General features: G+C 44.8%; 1 protein-coding gene across 2 annotated transcripts in view; it reads left to right on the top strand.

Moving 5' to 3' along the window:
* DNMT3A (DNA methyltransferase 3 alpha) overlaps positions 1-19215 on the top strand; it is a 120902-nt gene extending 101687 nt beyond the window's left edge. Inside the window, exons 12-19 of one of the 2 annotated variants that reach the window (XR_005009887.1) lie at positions 314-459; positions 1819-1909; positions 2145-2293; positions 4586-4686; positions 9157-9226; positions 10079-10197; positions 11594-11918; positions 18437-19215. Coding sequence is in view for 1 of the 2 variants with exons in the window: in XM_036750279.1 (XP_036606174.1) it covers positions 314-459; positions 1819-1909; positions 2145-2293; positions 4586-4671; positions 9157-9226; positions 10079-10197; positions 11594-11735 (803 nt within the window). In the remaining variant the exon portion in view is untranslated. Of the gene's footprint in view, positions 1-313; positions 460-1818; positions 1910-2144; positions 2294-4585; positions 4687-9156; positions 9227-10078; positions 10198-11593; positions 11978-18436 lie in introns of those variants that run through there. The other variant, XM_036750279.1, reaches the window with a different exon arrangement.
* The last annotated feature ends 7802 nt before the right edge of the window (positions 19216-27017 follow it).

Raw genomic sequence — 27017 nt, 5'->3', positions numbered from 1 at the left:
GCCATCTAGTATGCTATTCAGACAACCTGGTCAACTCACTCCATCGTCTGGCCCGGCTCAGCACAAACTAATTCAGACTCACAGCATGTGGTGAAATCCTGATCCTTGCTCTGAGCTGCAGCTTGGTGATTTGGAATCGGGCTCCTTATAATCCAGGGCTCTGGGAATAGCCCCTGGCAGTGTTTGGGAATGGTGGAGAGGGTGGGAAAGATGCCAAGCTAGGAAGACTGTTGAGGCTTGTGTTTGGGCTGGTTTCCAAGTTCAAAGCCACGGACAACAGCCAATGGTAGTATTCTCTGCTGGCTGACCACAGGACTGTTGGTGCTGAAGGACCTGGGGATCCAGGTAGACCGCTACATTGCCTCAGAGGTGTGTGAGGACTCCATCACTGTGGGCATGGTGCGGCACCAAGGGAAGATCATGTACGTGGGGGACGTCCGCAATGTCACACAGAAGCACGTAGGTCACCATGCAGAGGAACCCTACCTGCTCGCTATCTCCTTTCCTTCTATTTGTGTTTTCCCATTTCCCCCCACTCAAAACAAAAACAAACCTTGTCCTTCCTACTCTCTGTCCTGTCTTTCTGTCCCTTCTTTTTGTGGGGGGTAGAGGAGGGATTTGGACCCATGATTTAAGTAGTATGGGAGATTCCTACGTATGGAGACACCCTCTGCCAATGCTGATCTAGCACTATCCTGCATCTTAGTCCTCGAGAATATCCTAGACCACTGAGGTTAAGTGACTTGCCCAGAGTCACATGTCTAGTATGTATCAGAAGTGGGACTAGAACCCATGGCTTCCTAACTATTCATCATGCTACACTGCCCCTCTGCCAGTTTTTTTTTTTACCCTTCACCCTTTCTCCCAGTCTGTCTCCTTGGGGCCTTTGGCAGGTAGGAGTTTGGCCAAATGCAACAGGACTAGACCAAGGGAACCGTCCAACCCTTATGGGAGGAGATAGAAAGGGATTGTCCTGGTGGAGATAGAGTCCTGGGATTATAGATTAAGAACTGGGAGGAACCTCAGAGGCCATCCAGACCAGACTCCTCATTTTACAAGTGAGAAGCCTAAGGCCTAGGGATGCAACTTGCCCAAGTGTCAGTCAGAGCTAGGGTTCAAACCCAGGTCCTCTTCAAATCCAGTGGTCATTTTACTATATATACCATACTCAATAGACTTGGATACAGCCAGATAGAAGAGCCTGGATAAAGTTGGCTCACACTGGAATAGTTCCACATTTCCAACTTTCAGGGGTTTTGACAATTATTTAAATGTTACTCTTTGTCCTTAAAATGACCGGTGATACAGATGGATAGTCCTAACCTGGACTTAGAAGTCCCCTGGAACTTAGATAAAATGAGATCCTGGAATCATTTGATCATAAATCCTGGGCTACAAGGGACCTAAGGGGCCAAATCCTCACATAATGGAAAGTGACTTGCCCAACATCACACAATACTGACAGTGAATAGAGTAGGATTTGTCCCTAGCTTCCCGTACCCTTGTACAGGAAGGGAGATCGGCCTGATTGGATCTATCTGTATTGCCTGCCTGGGTCCCATGGCTGTCTCATTCTAGAATCCACAGATTTCAAGGTGTGGATAAGACAGGCGTGGATTCGATGGCCCTCAAAGGCCCAGTTCAAAGCAGGAGGATTAGCCCTTCCTGTTCCAGGATGTTGCTGGCTCCCTGGCTGATGAAGTCAGAATGCTGCTCAGCCTCTAGACAGCCCTTCAGAGGCCTCTCCTGATCTTCAGAATGCTGCCTCTCCTCTATCATGGAGCCAAAGGCTCATTGTTGCCTCTCTCTCCTTCACAGATACAGGAATGGGGCCCTTTTGATTTGGTGATTGGAGGCAGTCCCTGCAATGACCTTTCTATTGTCAACCCTGCTCGGAAGGGTCTCTATGGTAGGTGGTCCTCACTCTGCTCTTTTTTCCTTATTGATATTTTCAGTTAATTTCCCCTGTAATACTTGTATTCTCTGACCTGGGATTCAGCTGTCTCTCCTTGGTGTCTTTGTGACCTTTTGTCCTTTACCCCCAGTCCCAATAGCCTCTGGTGCAGGCCCTCGATTTTCTCTCTCTTCTGCTTCTTGACCCTCCCTTGGGTCCCAGCTGATAATCTGGTTTTATGCTCTTCCAGAGGGCACTGGACGGCTCTTCTTTGAGTTCTACCGCCTTCTGCATGAGGCCCGGCCCAAGGAGGGTGATGACCGCCCCTTCTTCTGGCTCTTTGAAAATGTGGTGGCCATGGGAGTCAGTGATAAGCGGGACATCTCACGCTTTCTGGAGGTGAGGCTGGTTACTTATGCTGCTTTGGCTAGCTCTTGGATAGTATCCTCTCCTACCTTGGGCTTCATCTCATCCCGTCTCTCAGAGCAAAAGCTGGGGGAAGGGATCAGTGGCAGGCGAGCCTCATTGCTGAGGGCTTGCTAAGAACTTTTTCCAGAGAACATACTGAATTATCTCTTTTGTTGACTTTTGCTCCTGCCTCTGGAAACTTGTCACAAGAATTGCTAAGAAGTAATTTTGTGGTTATTGAGGATCATAAATTGAGAACTGGGCATTAAATTAGACCCCTCATTTTACAGATGAGGAAACTGAGGCCCCGATAGGCTAAGACTTGCCCAGGGTCACATAGCTAATAGTGTCCAAGGCAAAATTTGAACACCAGTCTTCCTAACTCCCAAATCTTGCATTCATTTTGCTCTATTCCCAACGTTTTGCCTGTATCAGGAAGGACCAACCAAACCATTCTTATGGTCAAAAAATTAAGGTGGAATCAAATCATGCTTCCATGGTCAGGATGGCCTGTAGAAATTAGTTTCTTGTCTCTCATTCATGTTCTTGAGGTCAGGGCTTTTCTGCTGCATAATCTGGGATTTTGATTGGACCAGAACAGATGAATTAGAATTCCCTGGGTGGTAGTTGGGATGCTTTACTTGGAGGATGGAGACTTGTGGGAGGGGAAGCATGGGTATTGAGAACAGTTGCCCATGTAGATGTGACTGCCCCATAGTGTTATCATTGGCACATGTTGCATTCTTATGTTGGTCATTCTCGTCATTGTATTTTAAAGGTAAGCAATCTAGGTGGCGCCCGCTATCTATCATAGGGCCAGTCCAACCCTCTTATTTTACAAAGAAGGAAATTCTGAATAGAGGACTTTCCCCATGGTCCCATAGCCATTAAGAGCCAAGATTCAAATCTTTGGCCTGGTGGACAAAAAAATTGCTGCTGGAGCCAGTGGACCTGGGTTCCTGACCCTGATTGACTACCTGTGTGACCTTGGCAAGGCAGTTCACTATCCTGGCCCTCAGTTTCCTCATGTGTCAAAATGAGGAGGGTGGACTAGACAGCTTCTGGGGTTCTCTTCAATTCTCAATCTACGAGCCTGTGATCCCACCTCCCTAAATGCTGTCTGATGCCAAACCTAGTTTTTTGGTGGAAGGCATTAGGGAATGGTGCTCATGACAGATCCAGCATCACTTGGTTTTCTTGCAAAGCTGCACTGGGGAAAAGTAGAGTAATATGGTTCTGAAATCATGAAATGTTTTTGAGTTGGAAGGAACCTCAAAGGCCCCCATTTTTAAGTTGAAAATATGGAGGCCCAGAGAGGTGAAGTTACACAGGTAGTAAAGAAATCCCAGTTTCTCTAACTTATTTTTGATCCCAATAGTTTTAAATTTTGACATATCATATACTCAATTAACAGGCATTAATCATTCAACTCTGCCAGGCACTAGGATAGATTCTGATGATAAAAAGATAAAAAGCAACATATAGATATGTAAGTACGGCTTATGCAATGTTAGGTGGTGCAGTGGTTAGAGCACCAGGCCTGGAGTCAGGAAGACCTGTGTTCAAATTTGGCCTCAGACACTTAGTAACTGGGCAAGTCACTCAACTCTTGTTTGCCTCAGTTTCCTCATCTGTAAGATGAGCTGGAGAAGGAAATGGCAAACCACTCCAGTATCTCTGTCAGAAAAACCTCAAATGGGCATCACAGAGAGTCAGACACAAATGAATAACAGTAACAGCACACAATATACACTGACTAAATGAAAGGTAATTCTTGAGTGGGGAGAAGCAACCAGATACTGACTTTGTCACCAGATGTAGATTTATAGCTAGAAAGGTCCTTAGAGGATGTTGAATCCAGTACACTCATTTTTACAGAAGAAGAGAAGTTAAGTGACCATCTGAGGTCAGAGGTTGAGGTTAAGTCACCTGAGGTCAGAGCTTAAGTGATTGACCTGAGGTCAGAGATTTAAGTGGCCTACACAAGGTTGTAGAGGAAGCAGATAGCAGGGCTGGGATTCAAACCTGGCTCCACTGGCTTCAAATCCAGTTCTCTTCCCCTGTACCAGCTTTTGATCTTTCGATCAATCCTGGATTTTCCCACAGGTGTGTGGCTCTGGTTCTGTTTGATGACTGAGGTGTAAGAGCTGGTGGAAGGTTCAGCCTTGCTAAAGAAGGTCCAGCAGGAATGGAAGCTGCCCTGCCTCCATTTATGGCTTGGAGGGGTTTTGTCAGTGGTCCTCACAACCCTCCTGATTCTTTTTCTTATCTTCTGTCTTGTAGTCCAACCCTGTGATGATTGATGCCAAAGAAGTGTCAGCGGCGCACAGGGCTCGCTACTTCTGGGGTAACCTTCCCGGTATGAACAGGTTGGTGAGAGCAGGGTGAGAGCACCAGCACATTTGGGGTGATTTGCATGGCTTGGAAGGGCTCAGGACCCTCGGAATGGACTTTGCTTCCCTCTCCCCTGCCCGCACCTCGGTTTCTCCTCCCCCTGTTTGCCTTCCCCCTCTCTTCCCTCATTAGCCACTGTTCTAGCCTTTCTCCTTTTTATGTCTGCAAAGGACAACGGGGAACAGGGACCCACAAAGGTTACAGCAGTTAAGCCATATTCTCAGCACAGTTTGATTACTTGGTATAAATAATTGTCCTCTCCTTCCAGGAGCCCATGTTTTTTTCTAGTAGAGAGGCTGATTTTGTGTTGATTGAACCGTATGTGTAATCTTGTTAAATGAGATCAGGTATGTAAGGTGCTCTGCAAATTGTAAAGGGATTAGACCTGTGATTTCCTTGGTATGAGGGACTCCCAGGTGAAGAAATTCTCTCTACCAATGCCAATGAAAGTTGCCACCCTCTCTACCATTTATGGTCTCAAAGGGTTGCCTAAAGTGCTGAAGTTAAGTGGCTTTCCAAGATCACTCAGCCAGTATGTGTTAGAAGTAGGACTTGAACCCAGGTCTTCATGGCCAAGTCTTTTATCCACTACATTGAGCAGCCTCTGAAAACCTTAAAACACTATATAAATGTCAGGGGTTTTTTTGGGGTGGGGGGTGGGGGGGAGATATGAGGAAACAGCAGGGGCAAGAGTCTAAACCTAGGGTTTTATCAGTCTATGGCAGTTCCCCACAGATGTGTAACTTGTCTATAACAATAAAGGTGGTTAACAGCTCATGTTTATATAACTTGTCAAGCTTTGTGCCAAGTGCTTTATATACATTATCTCGTGTAATCCTCACAGCAACTCTGTGAGGTAGATGTTATTCTCTCTATCCCCATTTTGCTGATGAGGAAACCGAGGCCCAGGAGGTCATAGTCACACTGGTGGTAAGCATCTGAGTCAGAATTTGAACTCAGGCCCCCTGCCTCCAGAGGAGTCATTGCATCATGTTCCCTAATAAGTGCCCATAATACTATGATCACAGACAAGATCATGGATTTTTAGAGTGGCAAGGAACCATTGAGGCAACGTAGTCTTCATCTTACAGATGAGGAAACTGAGGCTTAGAGAGATTGAATGAATTACCAAAGTTCACATAGGTAGTGAAGAGCAGAACTGAAATCTGATTCCCCAGTCCTACCGTACATTCCCCTGCACCAGAAGATTTGCCTGGGACACCAAGAGGCTAAGTGACCTAACCTTGACCTTGGTTGTTCTGACTTCAAGGCTGGCCCTCCAGTGGCTAGGCCCTACTGCCTTTTTTCAGTTCAGAGAATCACAGCCCTAGGGCTGGCAAAGACCTCAGAGGCATCTAACCCAAACTCCTCACAGATAAAGAAACTAAGGCCCAAGGAGTAAAGATGTCTTGCCCCAGGTATCACAAGTAGTAGTTATCACTACTATTCCCTCTTCTACTGCTACAACTACAACAATGACAACATAGGTGCCTAGTGGGGTTAGGGCCAGCTGTGAACATTTAGCACCTTGGTAAAGCAGAAAGAATTCTGCTTTAATCCATTAAGGTTTCACCTCCTTGGCAGCCCTAGACCAGTTTTTTGAAGGATTTAAAACTTGTGTTTGCACAGATGAAGATAATTTGCGGCCTAGAACGAAAAGCACTTTCAGTTTCATTGCCAAACAGGTCTTGTTCCTTCTTCTCTGTAAGATGTAAAAAGATATCTTGATGCCTCCCTGGCTGGCGGGGTGGGGAAAGCCACACCTGCTGGAATTTGCAATTCATTGGGGAAAAAAAGATGGATCTCTTTCCCCAACTTGTCCACCTTCCCTACCTGCCTCTCACCACACCTTTTGGGAAATGTTTGCTCTTGCTCTGAATTTTCTGGCAACCAGGAGGGGCCTGTAAAGAAATTGGGTCGAGTTCAGTACTGGTGCCAAACATTCACATAGGACTTGATTTGGGGGAGGGAACCCCCAAACTAGTGTGCTGTAAATTTTGTCTTCTGAAGGCCACACAAGTGCTGCCAACCTTGTTGTGAGCCTTTCTCCCTCCCTACCTCCCTCCTCCAGTCTCCTATAACAGTGACTTACTAGAGCACATGGGGATGAAATGACTGAGTTGCTGTGTGTGTATGTGTGTGTTTCCTATTCCTACTCTGTGCAGGGTGTATGCATGTATCACTGGTTTGCATGTGTATTTGTGAAGTCTATATAAACTTGCATGTGAATGGCTTATGTGTATGGCATGCATATTTTGTATGTGTGTTCCTCCCTGCCCCTATCATTTCCCTGCCCCTGGGAATCTGGTCCTTCAGATACTATAACTGTACCCTAGACTCCTGAGTTGCCAGTGACTGCAGGTATCATCAGTCCTGAACTATGCTGGGAGACCAGCTCTCACACTGAGATCAGGGAAGTCTGTTTTTATATCAATGAACTTTTAAAAACTTATACTCTTATACTTTTAAAAGTCATTCAACAAACATTTATCAAACTCTAGGGATTAGGTTACAAAGACTAAAACAAAACTAATTCCCTACTGGACTGGGGGAGATAGAGGGACAATGATAGATAGATGAATACTAAATACATATAAAAAGTATTGAAGGTCAGTGTGATTTACTAGAGGTGGCCTAGCTGGGAACATGTGGGTTCATGTCCTGCCTTTCACACATACTGGCTGTGGGATCCTCACACAGTATGTGGCTGTTTCCCATGCTCCAGTTGCTCTCCTTAAGACTCAGCAAGAACACTCCCTTTTCCTGGAATCCTTTCCCAGCCCTCATTGCCCCCCCTCCCCCCCAGCTGCTACTACCTTACTTTGTGGGGTTAATTTGGATCTAGTCTGTTGTCATTCTTGTTTGTCCTTCATTCTCAAAGAGGACTATGATGTGAATTGGGTTTAATTTAAATATAATTGGAGGGCTGTGTCTCACTTTCTCTTTCTGAACCATCTGGGCTCAGTGGCAAGATATAGGTCAGGACAACTGAAAATGGCTCTGGATGCAGTGTGAGGCCATGGCCTTTATAAGCTAAGGTCTTTATCCCGGTCTCAGTTTGACTGAGGCAACACCCATTAGGTGATTAAGGCTAGACAAGAAATCATCTAATCTGTACCTATTTATGTATATGCTGTCTCTCCCATTAGAATGTAAACTCCTTAAGGGCCAGCACTGTTTGCAGTAAGAGTTTAGTAAATGCTTGTTGATCTGTTGACCCTGGACAAGTTATTTTATTGCTTTTTGCCCTGCAGGAATGGTAGAGGAAGTAGTCCACCATGAGCTGAGTATATGAAATCACAGGTCTGGTTTAAAAAAAAAATGGAGAGCCAGGGTATAAGGCTGCTTTTCTTCTACTTCTACATACCAACCTTACCCTACCACCCCCCCACCCCCACCCCACTGAGATCAAACCCTCCCATGTATGTGACCAAAAAAGCCAAAGCCCAAGTTGGGCAGTGACGATGTCCCCACCAAAAAAGAGGAGTCATCTGTTCTCTCTGGGAAAAGATTGGTCATTACAATGCCTCAAGGATTTTCTATGTATGCATTCTTTTCCTTTATATTATCTTAGGTATTCTGTCATGGGATGGATCTTAGGTGTCTGGACTGGATGGGTTGAATCATGCCCTGTCAGCTGGATGGGACCTAAGTTATCTAACTTATTATGTTTTATAGATAAGGAAAGGAGGCCCAGAGAAGCAAGCCAAGAGACTTGCCTAAGACCAAAGGCAAAGCATTAGATTAGAACTACAGCTCAGGGATCTTTCCACCGTACCATCTAGAATCTTATTATCTAAGTCCAAGTTTTCAGGACTGTTTTCTTTACCCAGAGATATTAGCCTACTTCGACTCTCTGGCACCCAAGGGAATAAGCTAGCCGACGGTGTCCATTCCACTCTCTGTGGGGTCTTAACCTAAGGCCTGGAATCACTATATTTTATTAAGCACATATTACTTACTAGAAGAAAAACTATGTAGACAGCCTGGAATAATGAGTTCCAGGTGGATCAATACTGTATTATTCTTTGTATGTGAGTGCAAAAACTGACAGATACACACAGAAGAGAGAATAAGAGTTAGAATGTGGGTGTTGGACATATCTTCGGTGTATGGATTCACAAGATTGTAAATGTACGTGTAAAGATCTACATTGAAACAATCTTATTTAAATTTTCAACTCTGTTAACTTAAAACAGGCATCCTAAAGTCAGGACTCTTTTTTTTAAACTCAGGGAAGTACATTTTAAAATCCTGTATTTAGCTTTCACAGGACCTCATCTGCCAATACACAGATGGGCGAGTGTGAATTTCTCTACATAGTCTTAGCACAATCCTTCAGTGGGTTTGTGCAACTGTATGACCTTTCGTGTGTATTGTCAGGGGCTGGCTGGAGTCTGTCTATCAAGTGGCTGTGTCCAAGCCTAACTCTGTGTTGATTTGCCTCTTCTGTCTCCTAGGCCATTGGCATCTACCGTGAATGATAAGCTGGAGCTTCAGGAGTGTTTGGAGCATGGCAGGATAGCAAAGGTGAGGGACCAAGCATCCATCTTCTCTCCTGGCAAGCCTGGACTGAGCAGTGGGTTAGAATGGTATTTTAGAAAACTACCAGCATTGGGGAAGAAGGAAAGGTGTCCTGGAGCAGGAAAGTAGAAGTAGGGCCACAGAATGTCATCACTGTGGGTACCCAACCAGCCTGGAAAATGGAATGATTGGCAGGACAAAAGCAAGGTACCTGGGACCAACTAAGGTCCAGCCACGTGCTCTGCTCTCCCTGTCTTTACATTCACGGCCAGGAATAGCCTGTTCACTGTCATTCTTTCCTCCTGTCTCCGAGTGGACATTGAGTACTTGTTGAGGCTTCCTGGCCAGAACTTCATCTGCTCTCTGTGCAAGACCAGCCTCCCAGGTGACCCTCAGATTCCAAGGTCACCAGAAGCTGAATGAAGCACTTTTACTGAGAATTTGTTATTGGAGTTAGCATTTCTGACCATTTAAAGAACTTTTAGTTTGAGATACTTAAGGCATCTTTGTGCCAGGGGCAGAAAGCAGTGCCCTTCTTTGACCTCCAGTTTAATGCTTTGGAGACCAGACCTATTTGTCTAGAAGGGGAGCAAGAGAAGCTAAAACTAGGAGCTAGCTGAGCTAGAATAAAAGGTCAAGGCCAGCACAGGAGAGTGGGAAAGGGAGGGAGGGGCATGGAGGCACAGGATGAATCAAGCATTCTGCTCAGTCCTGCACTTTGGGCCTCATAATTGGAATCAGCTTGAATAACCGACCCTGTTCCCCTGCCCAGAGGAGATTGGGCCAGACCTCAGTAGGCTCAGAGCATAGCAGTAGTACCATGATACTCACACCTCTTCTCTTCTTGGTTTTTTCTAGTTCAGCAAAGTGAGGACCATCACAACTAGGTCAAACTCCATCAAGCAGGGCAAAGACCAGCATTTTCCAGTCTTCATGAATGAGAAAGAGGACATCTTATGGTGCACTGAAATGGAGAGGTACCCTCCCTCTCTCCCTCTCCTTTTCAGTCAGATTTCCTTGGGGGGGAGGGTGGTATGTGAGGTGGGGGCGGGGGTAAGGAGGGTCTCAGAATTCAGAAAATGGTCTGGCTCTTTTGAGTCTCCTTCTTAGACTCAGTAGGACTGACCTAGACACTGGCAAAGCTGAGATTTCCAGGAAACACATAGGAACATAATAGGGTTCATTTTCTCGTACTCTTTACTGAGTATGGGCTTAACTACCAGAACATAAATATAGACCCTCAGGAACAAAGTAAACTTTACTGGGAAATCCTAGAGTAAGGCAAGATTTTGGAGTCTTAGGTTTCTTAAGAGAGGGAAAAGTACAAGGGGAAATATCCCAATATGCATTACTAGGGAAACAATACTAGTACTAATCCAATCCCATGAATCTCTCACCTAAGAGAGACAGTGATATAACAGAAAAGGCTTTGGAACCAAGAGGATCTGGGTTCAATTCCTGCCTTGACTACTTACTTTTGTGTGACTCTGGGCAAGTCTCACCTCACTTCTCCAGCACTTGACACAGGGCCTGGAATACAGAAGGTGCTTGATAATGCATGTTTATTGACTGGCTAACTGACACTATGGAATTTGAATTTCCTCCTTTTGACCATGAGTGGTTTGGACTATAACCTCTAAAGTCACTCCCAGGTTTAGGTTTGTGATCTTTTTATCAGAGCCTCCCAATAACCTGTATTGGTTTAATAAAGTTCATTTGATCACAGCATTTGTAAGATCTTTCAGAGTCAAGATTATTTCATTCCTTTATTTGTATCCCCAGCTGCCTAGCCCATAGTAGGTGCTTAATTGATTGATCATAGATTTATAAGTTATTAGATTTTTAAGATCGATTTATAAGGAACCTTAGAAATCACCTTGTTCAACCGCCTTGTTTTATAAATGAGGAAACTGAGCAAGGGGAGAGATGAGTTTCAAACCCAGGTGCCCCAACCCCAAAGCCAGTGTTAGTTCTCTTCTCCCACACTGCCTCCCTTAGGGGTCATATCCACAGGATTTGCAATAAGTAATGGTGTCATTTTTATGAGTTTTCACAGATGGTGACAGTAATGAGAAACTTATCAGTGGTAATTTTAAAAGTTAACTTTGGGAACTTGAGAAACAATAGCTTTGGTCAACCCAGACCAAAATTCTCAGAAATTAAATTAAAACTCTGCAGGCTATCATGCTTAACAGAGATGTGTGTGTGTGTTAAATAGTATTTCCCAAAGTGTTTCATATACCTTCTGATTACACAATCCTCAAAAATTGTGGCATGTATTCAAATTACAGATTTGCTGAGTTGTATAGGATTGAAAGAAAGGGACCTCCAGGTTTACCCCTTCCTACCCTTTTTGCTAATATCTTCTTCTAGGGTCTTTGGCTTCCCAGTCCATTACACGGATGTCTCCAACATGAGCCGTTTGGCAAGGCAAAGACTGCTAGGCCGGTCATGGAGCGTTCCTGTGATCCGCCACCTCTTCGCCCCCTTGAAGGAATATTTTGCCTGTGTGTAAGGGACATGGAAGTGAACTGGGATAGTGACATCTAATCAAAGCAAAACCACCAAGAACGAGAGGATGGAGAGAAGTATCAGCACCCGGAAGAGAAAAAAAGGAATTTCAAGCAAACAAACAAACAAAACACGAAAAACCACCACAGATGCGAAAACATCCGCAAAGGCATCGCCGAGCAAAAGGGTTGGACGTCATCTCCTGATTTTTCAATGTTAAACTTTGATCCTATTTAAAAAACAAAACCAAGCTTCCCTTCCCCTCTTTATTATTATTATTATTAATATTATTATTATTATTTGGGTCAAACCTTCTAGTTTTCCACTCTTTCCAGAAGGGTTTTCTGTTTGTCTCGGTTTTGGCTTCTCGCTGTGACTGAAATAAGAGGGTTTATAATTTTTTTTAATGCTGTAAGAGGAGGAGTAGGAAAACAGGGAACTACAGCAAAAAAAAAAAAAGATACTCAACAAAATAAAAACAGCAACTCTACCATGCAGAAGAGAGATGAGGAGGGGGGCAGGGGGGGAAAGAAATATGTTATAGAAATCTATCATATATATATATAATGTGTATATATATATATTTTGGGGGGTCTTGTTTTTTTGTTTTTTGTTGGGGTTTTTTTTTTGGTTTTTTTTTTTTGGTTTTTTTTTTTGGCTTGGGTCTGATTAGATTAGGAGCACAAGCAGGAAGAGAAAACTAGGGAGACACTCGGGCAGGCGGCGGCAGCCAAGGTCACCTCTAGCCACTGAGTGGGAATTTACCAGCACCATTCCTGGTGATGCAAAGTGAAACCCAACTAGCAACAGGGAAGATGAAAACACCCCCACAATACACTTTTATACAGTATTTCAGGTGCCTACCACACAGGAAACCTTGAAGAAAATCAGTTTGTAGAAGCCGCTGTTACCTCTTGTTTACAGTTTATATATATATATGATAGATACAAGATATATATCTATATATAAAAAGGTACTGTTACTACTGTACAACCCGACTTCATAATGGTGCTTTTCAACAGCGAGATGAGTAAAAACATCACCTTCCATGTTGCCTTATGTGCAAAGGGTTTTAACCAAGGATGGAGAAAAGGGAGAGATGGTGTTTTTTTCTTTTTAAAACATTGTTATTTTATGTTATTTTAATTTTTTAAATGGTGAAGAGAGGGGGTTAGGAAATAATCCCCCATGTCCCATTTCTCCCTGCCAAAAGGGGTAGGGAAGAGGTTAAGGTTGAGGGTATTAAAGACAGTGAGACGCCCTAACAGGAGACAACCTTTCCTGAGTCATGCAATAATTTTTTTTTTTAATTTCCCAAAAGGAAAACTCCCTGGGCCAGATAGATGGTAGGGGCACGGGAGGGCTAGGTTTCCAGTTCCCCTACTTGAGTTATTCCACTGACTCCGGAGGATATCTCATAGAGGGGCATGGAAACCATCCAGAGTTTGGGGATATGTACAGCTAAAACCCCATCCTGGAGGAAATAAAAAAACATACAAAAAGTACTGGTGCTTTTCTGTCTAAGTCGCCTTTTGTGTGTTCTTTTATGAGAAGCCACCTGCCCCCTGTCCTGCTACCATCTGCCCTTTCCGTGCACAAGGCAGCCCCTGACTTCAGGGGGAGTGATGTTTTTGGTCATCTCCAAACACAGGCTGCAGTTTTGTACTGGGAGGCTGATGACAAGGTTTATTATAATTGTTATGATTCTGATTCTGTTTGTTTAAATTTTTTTTCCTTTGGGATAAAATTAAGCCCAATACTACCCTCCCTCCTCCCTTTAGGTTAAATATTAAGGTGCAGGGAGCAGGGTGGGGAAAACAGGGTGCTTTTTTTCTCTTTTCAGTGGCTTCAGTGCCCTGGTTCCTAGGAATCCTGGCTCCCCCTCCCCTCCCTTCTCAGGCCAGGCCCAGATCCCCTTTATACAGTGCTAATTTGGCAGCTCACCAGTCCCTGAAAGTCTGCCTTCTGGAATTCCGTCACTCCTCTCCTCCTTCAGCTTTCCCTTTGTTCTTCTCAAGTCTAAGGAATATCAAGAGTTGGAGGGAGGAAGGACAGGGCAGTCTCTCTCTTTCTCTCTCTCTTTCCTTCCTTTTAAATGTGATGTGAATTGTATGTGTGGTTTCTACTCTACCCCCTCCTCCTAGTACTTGGTCTGATGATGGCTGCACTCTTTCATCGTCTTTTTGGGGTTTTGTTTTTGTTTTTTTGTTGTGTTTTGTTTTCTTTACCTCGAGTCAGCCACGCTTCAAGTCCTGTTTCCAGAGACTTGACCCACTTCCTACTTTGGCAGACAGGGGCCCGGTGGCCCAGCCCAGGCAGTAGGAAGAGGAAACACTCAGTGGCTCCAGGGTATGAGCCAATGGGCAGATGCCTGCCTCGCTAGATGGGGTGTAGATATGTGGCATATAGAGATATATATTTTATAATGGGAGGGGGGATGGAGCCTCCTGGGACCTGCAGAGATGGGAGGTACTCTCTAAAGTTCAAGGTCCCATATTACCATCCCCAGAAGGATAGGACCTCTGGTGATAGGCACTATATAAATACATAGATAGGGACATATATATGAAATATAATGCAGTGGGGGAGAGGGGGCAGATGACTTTTGCTAAGCCTCTACCCTTCTCATTCCTTGCCACAGGCATAGATAGCCCCATACAAATCAATCTATCTCTTACATACAAACATACTTCTACACAGTTACAGCTGCACTGTTATATACACACAGACATAACCTTTCCCCAAGATCCAATATTTCATGGAGTAGTGCCCCGTACAACCACTTACCTCGACCCTGCTGTCCTCTTGAATGCAGTTAACCTTTTTTTGGGGAGGGGGGCTCTCCATGCCATCCAGGAGCTGTCGAGTTCCCAAGGTGCTACAGGTGGTAGGGGAGAGATTGGATCAGCTGATGTTTTTGCTAAGAGACACCCCCAATCCAAATGATAGCCTGCACTTCTCTTTAATGCCTCCCATAAAGTACGGGAAGGTCCTGAGCTAGCAAACCCTGGATCCCAACATCTGATTCCAAGGTGCAACCCAAGTCAACCTTCTCATCCATCTTTCTTGGCTTTCCACCTTAGCCTAAGGAACTTCTTGGAGGAAATAGGAAAGTGAGCCTTGGGCTAATACAAGCAGAGTAACTGGGTGGTGGTGGGGGAGATAGGTGCCTGAGGCAGGCCTTTAAACACCACAGCTGGTGTCCATCCAGGACAATGTTCAAAGACTCCTGCTGTCATTTGGGCTGTCTGGGCCTTGGTTCCCGAATAGTCTAGACCCAACTTCTGTTTAAATTGGCATCTATTAGCTACACTAAGATACCCATCCCTTTAAGTCTAGGGATGGCATTGTGACTGGTGTTGGATGTTTTCTCCTCTTGGATCATGACTGGTTTTCCACTGGAGATGAGTTTGGTGTTGGGTTTCCTATTCTTCTTTGTGGTGCTCCCCTTTATTTCCCTTCTTTATCCAGCTGGGCTTCATTTCCCTACCCCATCCCATCCTGGTTTGGGAGGCCACCAGCACCACTCTAAGAGTGGCTAGTGGAGGAGGTGGGCTGCTCTTGAGTAGTCCAAGGTGCTCCCTCCCCTCATAGCCGACACTTGTTTCCAAGGTCTTCCCAGTCCCCAGTGTCTTTTCACTGTTTCCCTTCATGCTGTGCCCAGCTTTACGCCAGCAGGGCCCTCCCAACCCCTGCTCACTAATCCTCTGCTCCTCAGCACCAAAGCCTCTTCCTTGCTCTTGATACAACATAGTCTAGTACGTTTCCCAGACTTGTGCTTAAAAATGTTGAATTTTTTTAAAAAATGATCTGGATGGACTTGGGCTGAGCTCATATTAGCCAAGCCTTATGTCCTTCCCAGTGATATTGGTATTAAAAACCTAATTAAGGGAAGGAGGACTCTTGGTAGCCCTCCAACCAAGCATGTTATCCCATCATCCTATGGGCTAGGCTTTTAGGTTTGGGGACAGTCCTGGCCCCATATCCCAGCCTGGAGATTCTTCTATGAGGAGTTGGTCCTCCCAGAATGCATTCATTCTGCCCTGGAGGGGGTTGATTTTCGATTCCCTAGCCCCTTCAGGGGAGAGGATCTCACCCTACCTTTTATTCTATTCTGGTGACCAGGCTATGCTTTCTAGATGATGGCTGTTCAGAAGAGAAGTCTTGGAAAAAGGGATTGTTACTGTGACTATCTTAGGGGCTTGGTTTTCAGTGGCTAGCCTTCCTATGCCATGAGGACCTAGAGAGCAGAAACTTCTAAAGGGAAACATCCCCCTGCCTGGCAGGAGAAAACTATCAACTCAGGAGGCATTTGGGCCAGTCCTGGATCTGGCTGAATAAAGTACTGGGCAAAGTGGCTTTGGGAGCTGCTTGCACAAACCTGTTCCCTCCGGTCAGATCAGAGGCTGGCCCAAATGGCCCCTGAGTCCATGATTGACAGGGAGCATCAGGATGCAGGGACTTGTGGGCAAATAGGTTGAATGTGCTAAGCCTTAATGTTGGAATGAAGGGAGCCTTCCGTAAGAAGTCACTTCCCTCAGGCATTTGCAGGCTCCTCTGGGTTACTGTGTTGAGTCATGGTTGCAGGTGGTAACAAAGGAGAGGGTGAGTGCCTTGAAGTAGGGAGATGAAGCTCCATAAGTTCGTAGGGGGCTCGGTAAGTTCAGCGGAGGGTAGGGAGCACTCTCAGCTCGTTTCATTCATGGGGGAAGCTTGTCTGTAAGGGAACAGTGGTCTGTAGGAACCACAGAAAGGGAGGGGACAGGATTCAACTCAAAAGTTGTTCCTACCATTTCTGTCACTTCCATGATGCCACATTTGTCAATGTTGTAGAAATGAGGGCTTCAGGGGACAGACCAGCCACCCTGCCAGTGCTTGGTAGGGCATAGTGCCAAAGAATGCAGCTGTTGACTGAGGCAAAGAGCAAATGAGGAAGTTAGTCTTTATTGGGCTGCTGCTGAGAACCCAAGGGGCTTTATGTTAGCTGGTATTAAACCCTCGGGTAGGGTCAGGGTGAGCGAGGGAAATAGATAACCTATATGTGGTGGTGGGGGTAAACCAATAGGCAGATCCAAGTTTCTGGATCCAGCCCCTTTAAAAAACAAGATGGAATAGGGGTGCCGAGTTGCCACTTCTGATCTCCTTATACCTGAAAGCAAATGCCTTTTTTCCTTTTTTCTTTCTTTTTCTTTCTTTTTTCTTTCTTTCTTTCTTTCTTTTTTTTTTTTGCAGCTGAACATCCCATTGGAAAGCAAAGTTGCTCCTGAGGTGGGCTCCCAAGGATAGTTTCTGGCACCAAAAGAGCAGGTGTTCATATGTGACTGGCAGAGTCTTGTGACTTTGGTGGGCTCATTAAATTGGCCTGGGTTATATGCTGGGTCTAGGTAGATCCCAATGGGAAGGTACGGCTTCTTCCCCTCAAGCCTTCAAAGGCACCTCCCGTATGGAGCAGCCGGCTCTCATCTTCTCTTACTTGTCTGGTAGTGAGAAGATCCAGAGTTTGCTAGTGGGGAGGAACCCTAGATAGGAATACAACCCGGGCTAAGAAGACAGTCCGGGAACTACAATTGGGAGCAAAAGAAGGAAACATTTCAGCTGAGCCATTTGGGAACGTTCTTACAGGAACACTGCAATCATTAGTTTTCATATCTTAGATAAGTAGTTAACTATATGAGATTCTATATATATATATATGTGTATATGTATAAAAGTTGATTTTGGATGCAGTTTTTAAGAATTCCTGTCACTGTTATGCCTGGTGCTGAGCTTTGTTTGGGGCTGGGGTCTCTAAAGAGCTGTTTTCAGAAGCCTTCCCAGGAACCCCCTGGACATAGTATAGGGTTGGCCCTGGCCCGCATTGGGGCAGTGGTACTGAGACATCTTGGATATCATTTGGGGTTTGGGGGCGGGGGGGGGGGAGGGAAGCATTTTCGAGTCTTGAAAACATTCTGAAACGAACAGAATAAAACAAACGCCAGAGACTTCCACAGGCAAAGCTGGCCTAGACAGCAAGCCTGCTTTCCCCCAGGACTTTGTCTGGTAGGATCTCTGTTCCTACCCCAACCTGGTGCTTTGGTCCTGGCGGATCAGTCGTTTGACCTTGTTGTCAGGCGTCCTCTGGTATGGTGGAGACATTAATCTAAATGACTAGCAGGTACTGCCCTTGTTCAGCAAATATGGGGTAATGGGGACCCCTTGGGTTACATAACCAGACCGGAACCCAGGTCCTTTCTCCAGTACCAAGTAGGACAGAGAAGGTTATCAGGGAGGGGGCTTCCCATTTTCTCATTCCCTACTAAGACTGTGGATTCATCAGGGCCAGTTGGGTGAGAATTCCACCCACCCAGCTGTTCTGGGTGACCATGGAGGGTGGTCGACCCCAGGGGTATCTGGAAGGGGAGAGACAGCTGAAGGATACATAGCACAAAGGATCAACCCCACTGCCCTAAGCACCAGCTCTTAAATCTTTACATTTTGGTAAAGGAAGGATGGGGATGAAAGGGAAGGGAGAGGGTCTACTCATTCCCTTGCACCTGTTTTTCAGAAATGCCAACTAAGATTGGCCTCTGGTGGCCTCTTGCTTAGCTGTGGCCCCAAAAAAGTGGAGTTTTGGGGCAGGGAGGAATGGGCGGCTCAGAGGCAGTGGGGTCAGAGAAGGTCCCATGACTAGCATCTGTGATTTGCCAATTTGTGTCTCCCCAACAGCTCCCCAAAAATGGAGGCCAGTAGGAATGGGCAAGTCCCTGTTGACTCCAGTAACTGGAAATTCTCACCTCGGATCAGCCCAGATTGGAAGGGGGTAGCTTTACCTGACACCAGATCAAGTGGTCTCCAGCCCCAAACCTGGGGAGATGAACAGGGAAATTGGAAACATGTCACAATTCATTTTGTAAAGTAATTTTGTTGAACAGCCCAAGATGTCAACAAAATGAGAGAGGGAAAGAAATGCCTAAATTCCTTAGAAGACACAGCGGAAGTAGGTGAATCAACAAGGTGCTAAAAAAAACAAAAAAACAAAAAAAAACACATTTTATTAAAAATATATATTGTTAAATTAAGTCTGCTGTCTGGACAATGACTGTTTGTTTTGTTTTCTTGTAGTGGAGTTTAAAAGAGACTATTATTTTACTCTGATATATTATTATTAAAAAGGCATTTTAACTTTGTACTTGAAAACTAAATGAGCGATTTCATGTGTTTTAGCTGAGGCATTGAAGTAGCGGGTGCTTACCTATTTGTGGGAAATCATGTATTCATACAGAAGAATAAACTCTGTAGAGGATTTGGTTTAAAACAAAACAAAACAACAAAACTCTTACTGTTACAGAGATCTGGCTTTGGCCCCAGAGGCAGAGCGCTTGATTCCACATTCCATGCAGCTAAATGCAGGACTTTTGTTTTTCCCAGACTATGCGTTTTTCCCCCCACCCCCACCCCAACTTTGTTTTTCTAAAAGTTCCCTATTTTGAAAAAAACAAAAACAAAAAAACACCTTTTCCCTTTCTGTTCTGGTTTCAGCATCCTTCCATTATTTTATTTTTGTTTTATTTTGTTTCAGGTCGCTTCTCTATTTATTGACAATAAATAGTGTACATTTCACAGTCTGATTCTGCGACATCACAGGGAGAGGGCGTGAGTGAGAGGATCCCGCGGGTAGGTGGGTGGGTGGTTGGCGGGAGCAGTCCCTGGCCCTCTGCCCTCGGCCCTCAGCCCTCCCCTGGTGTTCTGTTGTATCTCTGTGTAAGTGATGCTCGTGACATAGCTGTTTATGAAATAATTAAAGAGGTCAATGCGTGCAGCAGATGTAGAGAGTCTGTCAGTTCCGCCTTCATCCCATTTTTTGGTGCCCAGAAGAGTATAATAAAGATCCTTTCTAATGTACTTGTGCTGGAGAACACTTGAATAAATGGACTGTTTTTGTGCAAAAAGAAAAACCGAAAATCACCGGAATAACGTCCTTTTGTCTTGCGGCTCCTTCTTGGATGTAGTTTGGTTCCCCTACCCCAGCCCCCTGCCACAAGCTCCCATTGGCCTCTTGGCCTGTGTACATGGTACAAACTGACACACTTGTGTTCACCTAATGTTCAATTTCCCATCTACCGCTTAACTCCAATAGGCCGATGTATCTGTGTTATCGTTTGGGTGGGTGTTGCTCTCCAGCACTGCAGATCTTAAGTTATCCATGCCAGCCCATCTTACGGAACTCTTTCCCATAAGTTCATTGCAGTGGGTTCCTCCAAAGTGCTGAGTGCCTTCCTCGATTTTTCCTCCCATTGAAGGTTTACCAGAGGAGCCTATAGTCTACACACCTGTTAACCCTTCACTCTCAGCACATGACCAGCCCATCTTTATCGCACCCATTTATTTCTTTGATGATATCCGCTACTCTCTAGTTTCTGAAGCATCCTGGCACAGGGAAAGGGGGTTAGAATTTGGAGTCAGAGGACCTGAGCTTGAAGCCTGGTTCTGCCATCTGGTTTCCCTGGAGGTCTCTGAGGTCAGTCTGACCTCTACAGTAAGCTTTTGGGTTAGACAATTTCCTAACCACATAAAGCTACATTCAAGCAATATAATAAATAAGGTTTTCCCAACAATTATTATATTTCCCCACAAGTGCCATAAAAAGGACTTGTCTTAGAGCCTAGAAAGACCTGATTTCAAGCTCTGTCACTGATGTGTACCTCTCAGTACCTCTCGACAACTCAGAAGGCTATCAGTTACATGTGAGTTGTCCATCTGCATTGGTGGAGGGGGATTCCACACAAGGAGATCCCTTCACACCAGTGAAATCAGAGGTCTGGATCAAATAAAATAAAATAATTGTTAAATTATAAATAAATTATAAATGCTTGATTGCCCAAGAGATGGACATTAGTGTAAGAGACAGGCAAATTGGTTCTTGCCCTTGGCAAGAACCTCTTTTAAGATTATGGTTCTTGCATTGTCTCTCTTCCTTCTTCCCTCCCTCCCAGGTACTGCTTCATGTAGGTGATGTCTATTCCTTCCCTGCCATTCTGAAAAAGCTCTGTGATGGAGCACAAATTGGGGCTGGCATCTTCTCCTACCTCATCTCAAAGCCCGAGGCCCTTTGGATAGGTCACAGCTGCATTTTTTATCACCTAAGTGCTCAGTTGGACACCAGCCAGTAGTTCCTTTTCTGTGGCAGTGGGATTAGGCCAGGATTACTTCAATCCTTCAAAGATCTGCAATTTCACCAGGGTGAGCCTCCATGCCTTAGGGGATGGTCATCATGAGCTGCTGGAGCTGAACAAAATTCAGCCCCTGGTGCCAGACCAGAGGCAATGGGCCTCTGGACAGAATCATAGAATTTCAGGGTTGGGAAGGACCCCAAAGGCTACCTCGTCTAGCCCATGTTTGGAAAAAATCCTTACTATAACATATGTATCCAGTCTATCCTTAAATTCCTTTGAGGAAGGAGAACCCATTACTGTCACCTCCTTATTGCCAATGGCACCCTCCTTCTATTAATGGATAGTTCTAATTATTAGGACACTTCTTCCTGATGATAAGGTTAACTTTCCCTTTTTTGCAACTTCAAAAAGAATTTATTAAGTGTTATTAAAATGCTTGGCTACTGGGGATAATCAGCTTTTGAGGGGCTTACCTTCTACTAGAAGGAATCGATGAGGACACAGAAACATCAATACAAAATATATGTGAAGTAAATAAAGTGACTTTTTAGGGGGAAAGCAGGGTGCTAACTTGGAGAAGCAAGGCCAGGAAAGGTCCATTTGGACCCAGCTCCACACTATCTCTTTTGCCTTTGAGAACCCAGGGTCCCTTCCAACCCCATCGCTCTGTGGCAATAGAGTTGGACTTCAGAGGGGGCACCTTGGTAATTAGGAGATTGTTTCCTAAACTAAAGGAGAGATTTGTATTTTGCCCTGCTTTTTAAAAAGTCTTTTTTTAAAATAAATTTTCAATTAATAGGCATGTTTTCTCTCCGTTCCACATCTCTCACTGCACTGAAAGAAAAAAAAAAGAACAATCAGTTAATAGACATTTATTAATTGCTTACTATGTGCCAGGCACTGTGGTAAGCACTGAGGATACAAAGAAAGATTAAAAAAAAAGCCAAACTAGTTCTGTCCACAAGGAGATCAGTTTCTAATGAGAGAGACAACAGATGTCTACAAAGATGGAAGGTGATCTCAGAGGGGAAGGCACTAGCATCTGGGCAAGGTAGGGACCAGGAAGGAAGGAAAAAAGCATGTATCTAGCACCTACTATGCACCAGGTACTATACTAGGCACATTACAAATATTCTCTCATTTGATCCTCACAACAACCCTGGGAGGTGGGTGCTACTACTATCCCCATTTCACAGTTGAGGAAACTAAACCAAGAGAGGTTCAATAATTTGCCCAGTTAATAAGTGTCTGAAGCTGGATTTGAACTTAACTCTTCCTGCCTCCAGGACCAGTGCACCATTCATTGTGCTACCGAGATGTGTGATAGACTTCGTGCAAAAAGTGGCATTTGAACTACTCTGTGGATGACTGTGACACCTTTGTGGAATTCAGGGTGGGAGAAGTGGCTACTGCTTTTGAATTTTTTATGATCTGTGATCCCTCTCTAATCCATTTGCCGCACAACAGCCAAAATAGTCTTCACCAAACCCTAGATCTGGCTACATCACTTCTCTGCTCAAGAAACTTCAGTGACTGACTCTCTATTGCCTCTAGGAGAAAATACATACTCCTCTGCTTGGAATTTAAAGCTCTTCTCAGTCTGACTCCAGCCTACCTCTCCCCCTCCTTCACCCTCTATCTGTCCCAGAAAGTATTCATTGAAAGGTTAAGACTGGCCCCTACAACCCCATGCTTTCAATGCTGTGACTAAATTTCAACCCCAAATTTCTGATTCTACCATAACCTGTGTATGCCTAGAATGGGACAGGACCATGTTCTGTACCACCCCCTCTATCCTTCCAATAATCAATCAATTAATAAACATTTATTAAATACCTACTCTGTGTTGGGCATTGTACTAAGCATGTCAATGATACAACCACATAGTTGGGAAGTAAGCATTGGGATGATTTAGTTGTTGGATTTTTTAAAAGTTTACCTTAATGTCCATGTTTACAAAAGATGTTGATTGATTATAGATATTGGCTATTTATAAAATGAAGGGGTCAGACTAGATGACATTTAAGGTCCCTTCAATCAATCAACATTTATTTTTTGTTGTTGTTGTTTTTCCAGGGGGGAAGGCAGGGCATTTGGGGTTAAGTGACTTGCCCAAGGTCACACAGCTAGTAAATGTGTCAAGTGTCTGAGGCCAGATTTGAACTCAGGTCCTCCTGACTCCAGGGCTGGTGCTCTACCCACTGTACCACCTAGCTGCCCCCAATCAACATTTATTAAGAAGTTATTATGTGCAAGGGACTATGCTAAGAGCCGAGGATAGAAAGAAAGGATAAAGTCTTTGCCCTTAGTGAGCTGATATTTTAATGGGGGAAACATCAAGCAAACAATTATGTACAGAGAAAATATATACAGTCTAATGGGAAGTGATCCCAAAGGGAAGGCACTAATATGGTGGAGGACCAGGAAAGGCTTCTCGAAGAAAGTAGGATTGGAGCTGAGTTTTGAGGGAAGCCAAGAGGAGGCAGAGGTAAGGAGGAAGAACACTCCAGGCATGGTGGACAGCCTGTACCACGGCATGGAGTTTGGGGAGGAAGACTGTGTGTGTGTGTGTGTGTGTGTGTGTGTGTGTGTGTGTGTGTGAGAGAGAGAGAGAGAGAGACAGAGAGACAGAGAGAGACAGAGAGAGACAGAGAGAGAGAGAGAGAGAGACAGAGAGTGAGAGAGACAGAGAGAAAGAGAGACAGAGAGACAAAGACACAGAGACAGAGAGAGACAGAGAGAGAGATAGACAGACAGAGAGAAAGAGAGAGGGGGACAGATAATGGGGAAAGACATTTGAATGATGTGATATGAGGAGACAGGAAGAAAAGACAATTCTCATTGAATGGCCTTCATTTTTTCAGTGAAGTTTCAGGCAAAGCTCTCAGGTGAGGAGGTGCCATGGGAGCCTGAGGAGAGATGGAAAGGTTTGGAATAGCCATTGTGGGAAAGTGAATCTCTTAGCGAGGTGGAAAAGGGCTGCCTTGCTACAGTGAGGCGGTAAACTTATGGAACGGATTTGCTTGGCTTCAGTCACCTCAGTATTGCTACTTTTCCAGCTTTGCTCAGCAACAGAGGAATAAGAGAAAAGGCAAGGGATGTTAGGAGTAATCCAAAACTGGGATTTGGCAAAGCATGATCTGTGATAAGACCAAGGGGCAAGGGACTAGAGCAGGTTCTCCACCCCTGGACTAGAGTATAAAGGATAGTGTAGAACCAAACTAGTTTACCAAGCTGCTGAGACAGAGAAAGGAGGAAAGGGTAGCCTGGAAAGGGGTGCTAGCCTGGGAAAGAATTGGGGGATGAAGGGGATAGGGTAAGAGAATAAGCATTTATTAAATGCTCACTATGTGCTAGGCACTGTGTTAAGTTAATCTGCGTGGTTAGCCCTAACTTCTTTGCTGAATTCCAGTCTCACATCACCAACTTCTCCTTGGCTATCTCCAACTGAAGGTCCCACAGACATCTCAAGCTCAGCATGAAAAAAATGGCATTCATTATCTTCCGTCCAAAAAATCCTTCCCTCTTCCCAGCTTCCCTATTATCGTTGAGAGCACTACCATCTTCCCATTTACCTAATCTTGCATCATCATTGACTCCTCTCTCACATTTATTTCACATATCCAATCCATTTCTGAGAATGCTCACTATGTGCCAGGCACTGTGTTAAGTGCTTCACAGATATTACCTCATTTCTTTGGAGGTCACAGTGAAGATGATCAACAGGGTTTAAGGGTTAGAAAGCACAGATAAAGGAATCTCCCAGTTCACGAATATGGAAATGAAATACTTGTCAGTGATGACAAGATCAAGGGTATGTAGCTGAGATGGAGTGTAGGACTTTTGTTGTTCAGTTATTTCTGACTCTTTGTGACCCTATTTTGGGGTTTTCTTGGCCAAGATACTGGAGTGGTTTGCCATTTCCTTCTGCAGCTCATAGGATAAATGAGGAAACTGAGGCAAACAGGATTAAGTGACTTGCCCAGGGTCACACAGCTACTAAGTGTCTGAGTCACATTTAAACTCAGGAAGATAAGTCTTCCTGATTCCAGGCCCAGTGTTCTATTCACTACGCTACCTAGCTGCCCTTAGGGCAGGACTAGATCACAGTAAATAAGTTAAGGAACTAGGAAGTCAGGGTATTTGAGAGAGTATCAGTATGAATGTTGAAGCCCCCTAGTATGGGGGCAGGCACTGGGGAGGAAAGAAAGACTTTGAGTCAGACACTGACTTCATTGAGGAAGGAAGGAGAGTGCCTTGTGGGAGTTGATAGGTAACAGCTGACCGGATCTGGTTTAAGTGATAAAATTGAACAGTGTGAACCTGGAAGGAGTTGATGTGAGTGATAACGGTAGAGGAAGTGGCAATGGGCAGCAAGGAGTATTCAGACTCCTCCACCATGAACAATGAATCAGTCAAGGGGTAGGAGCAAAAATACAACCATTAGCAGAAAGGGTAAGGGAGCACCGTGGAAGAGATGGATAGAGTTGAAGTGGGACATTTGGGGGTAGCGGTGAAGGAGATAGTTGTGAAGGACTGGACAGCTGGAGATGGGGACAGAATCACTGGTTTTGGGTAGAGTATGAACAGGGAGGGGTGGGAGAATATGTAAACATGGAGGACCAAGTCCAGGCAGAGTACTAGTGGCTGGAGAGGGGCCTCTCTCTCTCTCTCTCTCTCTCTCTCTTTAAATTAATTTATTTTTATTTTTCAACATTCAGTTCCACAAGCTTTTGAGTTCCAAATTTTCTCCCCGTCCCTCCCCTCTCCCCTCCCCAAGACAGCATCACCAGCAATCTGATATAAGGTCTACATATACATTCACATTAAACATATTTTCACATTAGTCACATTGCAAAGAAGAATTGTAACCAGTGGAATGAACCATGAGAAGAAACAAACCAAAAGAGAGAGCAAATAGTATGCTTCCATCTGCATTCAGACTCTGTGATTCTTTCTCTGGATGTGGATAGCATTTTCCACCATGAGCCTTTTGGAGTTGTCTTAGAACCTTGCATTGCTAAGAAGAGCCAAGTCTATCAAAGCTAGTTGTCACACGATGTGGCTATAACTGTACACAATGTTCTCCTGGTTCTGCTCTGGAGAGGGGCTCTTGAAAGGCAGTGAATAGAATGCTCAGGACCCACCTTTGAGGTTCAGCCTGCTAACAGGTGGTGATGCTGTGTTTGGGGATGCCCAGGAGGCCTGTTTCACTGTAGACAAGAGCTGCCAGTCAAAAGTGGGTCAGGACTGGGAAAGGCCTCTGAAGAGCTGGAGAAGTCTGTGTCTTAAGGTTGGATGTGGGGACCAAATGAGGTAATATGTGTAAATTGCTTTATAAGGCTTAAGGCACCACATAAAGGAAGGCTATTGTTGTTATCATGTCACTTCTCTACTCCAGAAATATCGGTGACTTCCTATTATCTCTAGGATTGTATTGTTACTGCTGTTCAGTCCTTTCAGTCACAACCTACTCTTTGTGACCCCGTTTTGTATTTTATTTTATTTTTTTTTTGGCAAAGACACTGGAGCGATTTGTCATTTCCTTCTCCAGCTCATTTTACAGATGAGTGACTTGCCCAGGGTCACACAGCTAGTAAGTATCCGAGGCTGGATTTGAACTCAGGTCTTCCTGACTCCATACCTGGTACTCAATACACTGCACCACCTAGCTGCCCTTAAGGGTTATCTACTCCTCAATATATACTAGCCAGTCTGGCTCCTGTCTACCTTCCCCTCTCCTACACTTGGTGCTCCAGTCCAACAGGCCTCCTTGCTATTATCCATATACGACATTCCTTGTGTTTCTCTACCTCTGCATAAATCCTCCTCCTCACCTGGAATGCCCTCCCTCCTCACCTTGGCCTCTTGGCATCACTAGCTTCCTTCAAGAGAAGGCCGTCCCTCATCTCTCCAGTTGTTGTTGGCCGTCTCTCTCTCTTCACCCCACCCCCAAATGACTATTTCTTTATAAATCTTAAAGCTAGAAAGCAATTCCGGGGTCATTCTGTCCAATCCTCTCATTTTATAGAGTAGGAAATGAGGCCAGGGAGAGGGAGGAAGGAAACAAGCATTTACCTAGTATGTGACAGGCACTATGTAAGTTCTTGACCAATATTATCTCCATGGACTCT

This window comes from Trichosurus vulpecula, chromosome 3, assembly GCF_011100635.1.
Source record: "Trichosurus vulpecula isolate mTriVul1 chromosome 3, mTriVul1.pri, whole genome shotgun sequence".
Taxonomy (NCBI): Eukaryota; Metazoa; Chordata; class Mammalia; order Diprotodontia; family Phalangeridae; genus Trichosurus; species Trichosurus vulpecula.
The sequence above is the reverse complement of the archived record's forward strand: the minus strand, read 5'-3'. Positions and strand labels throughout refer to the sequence as shown.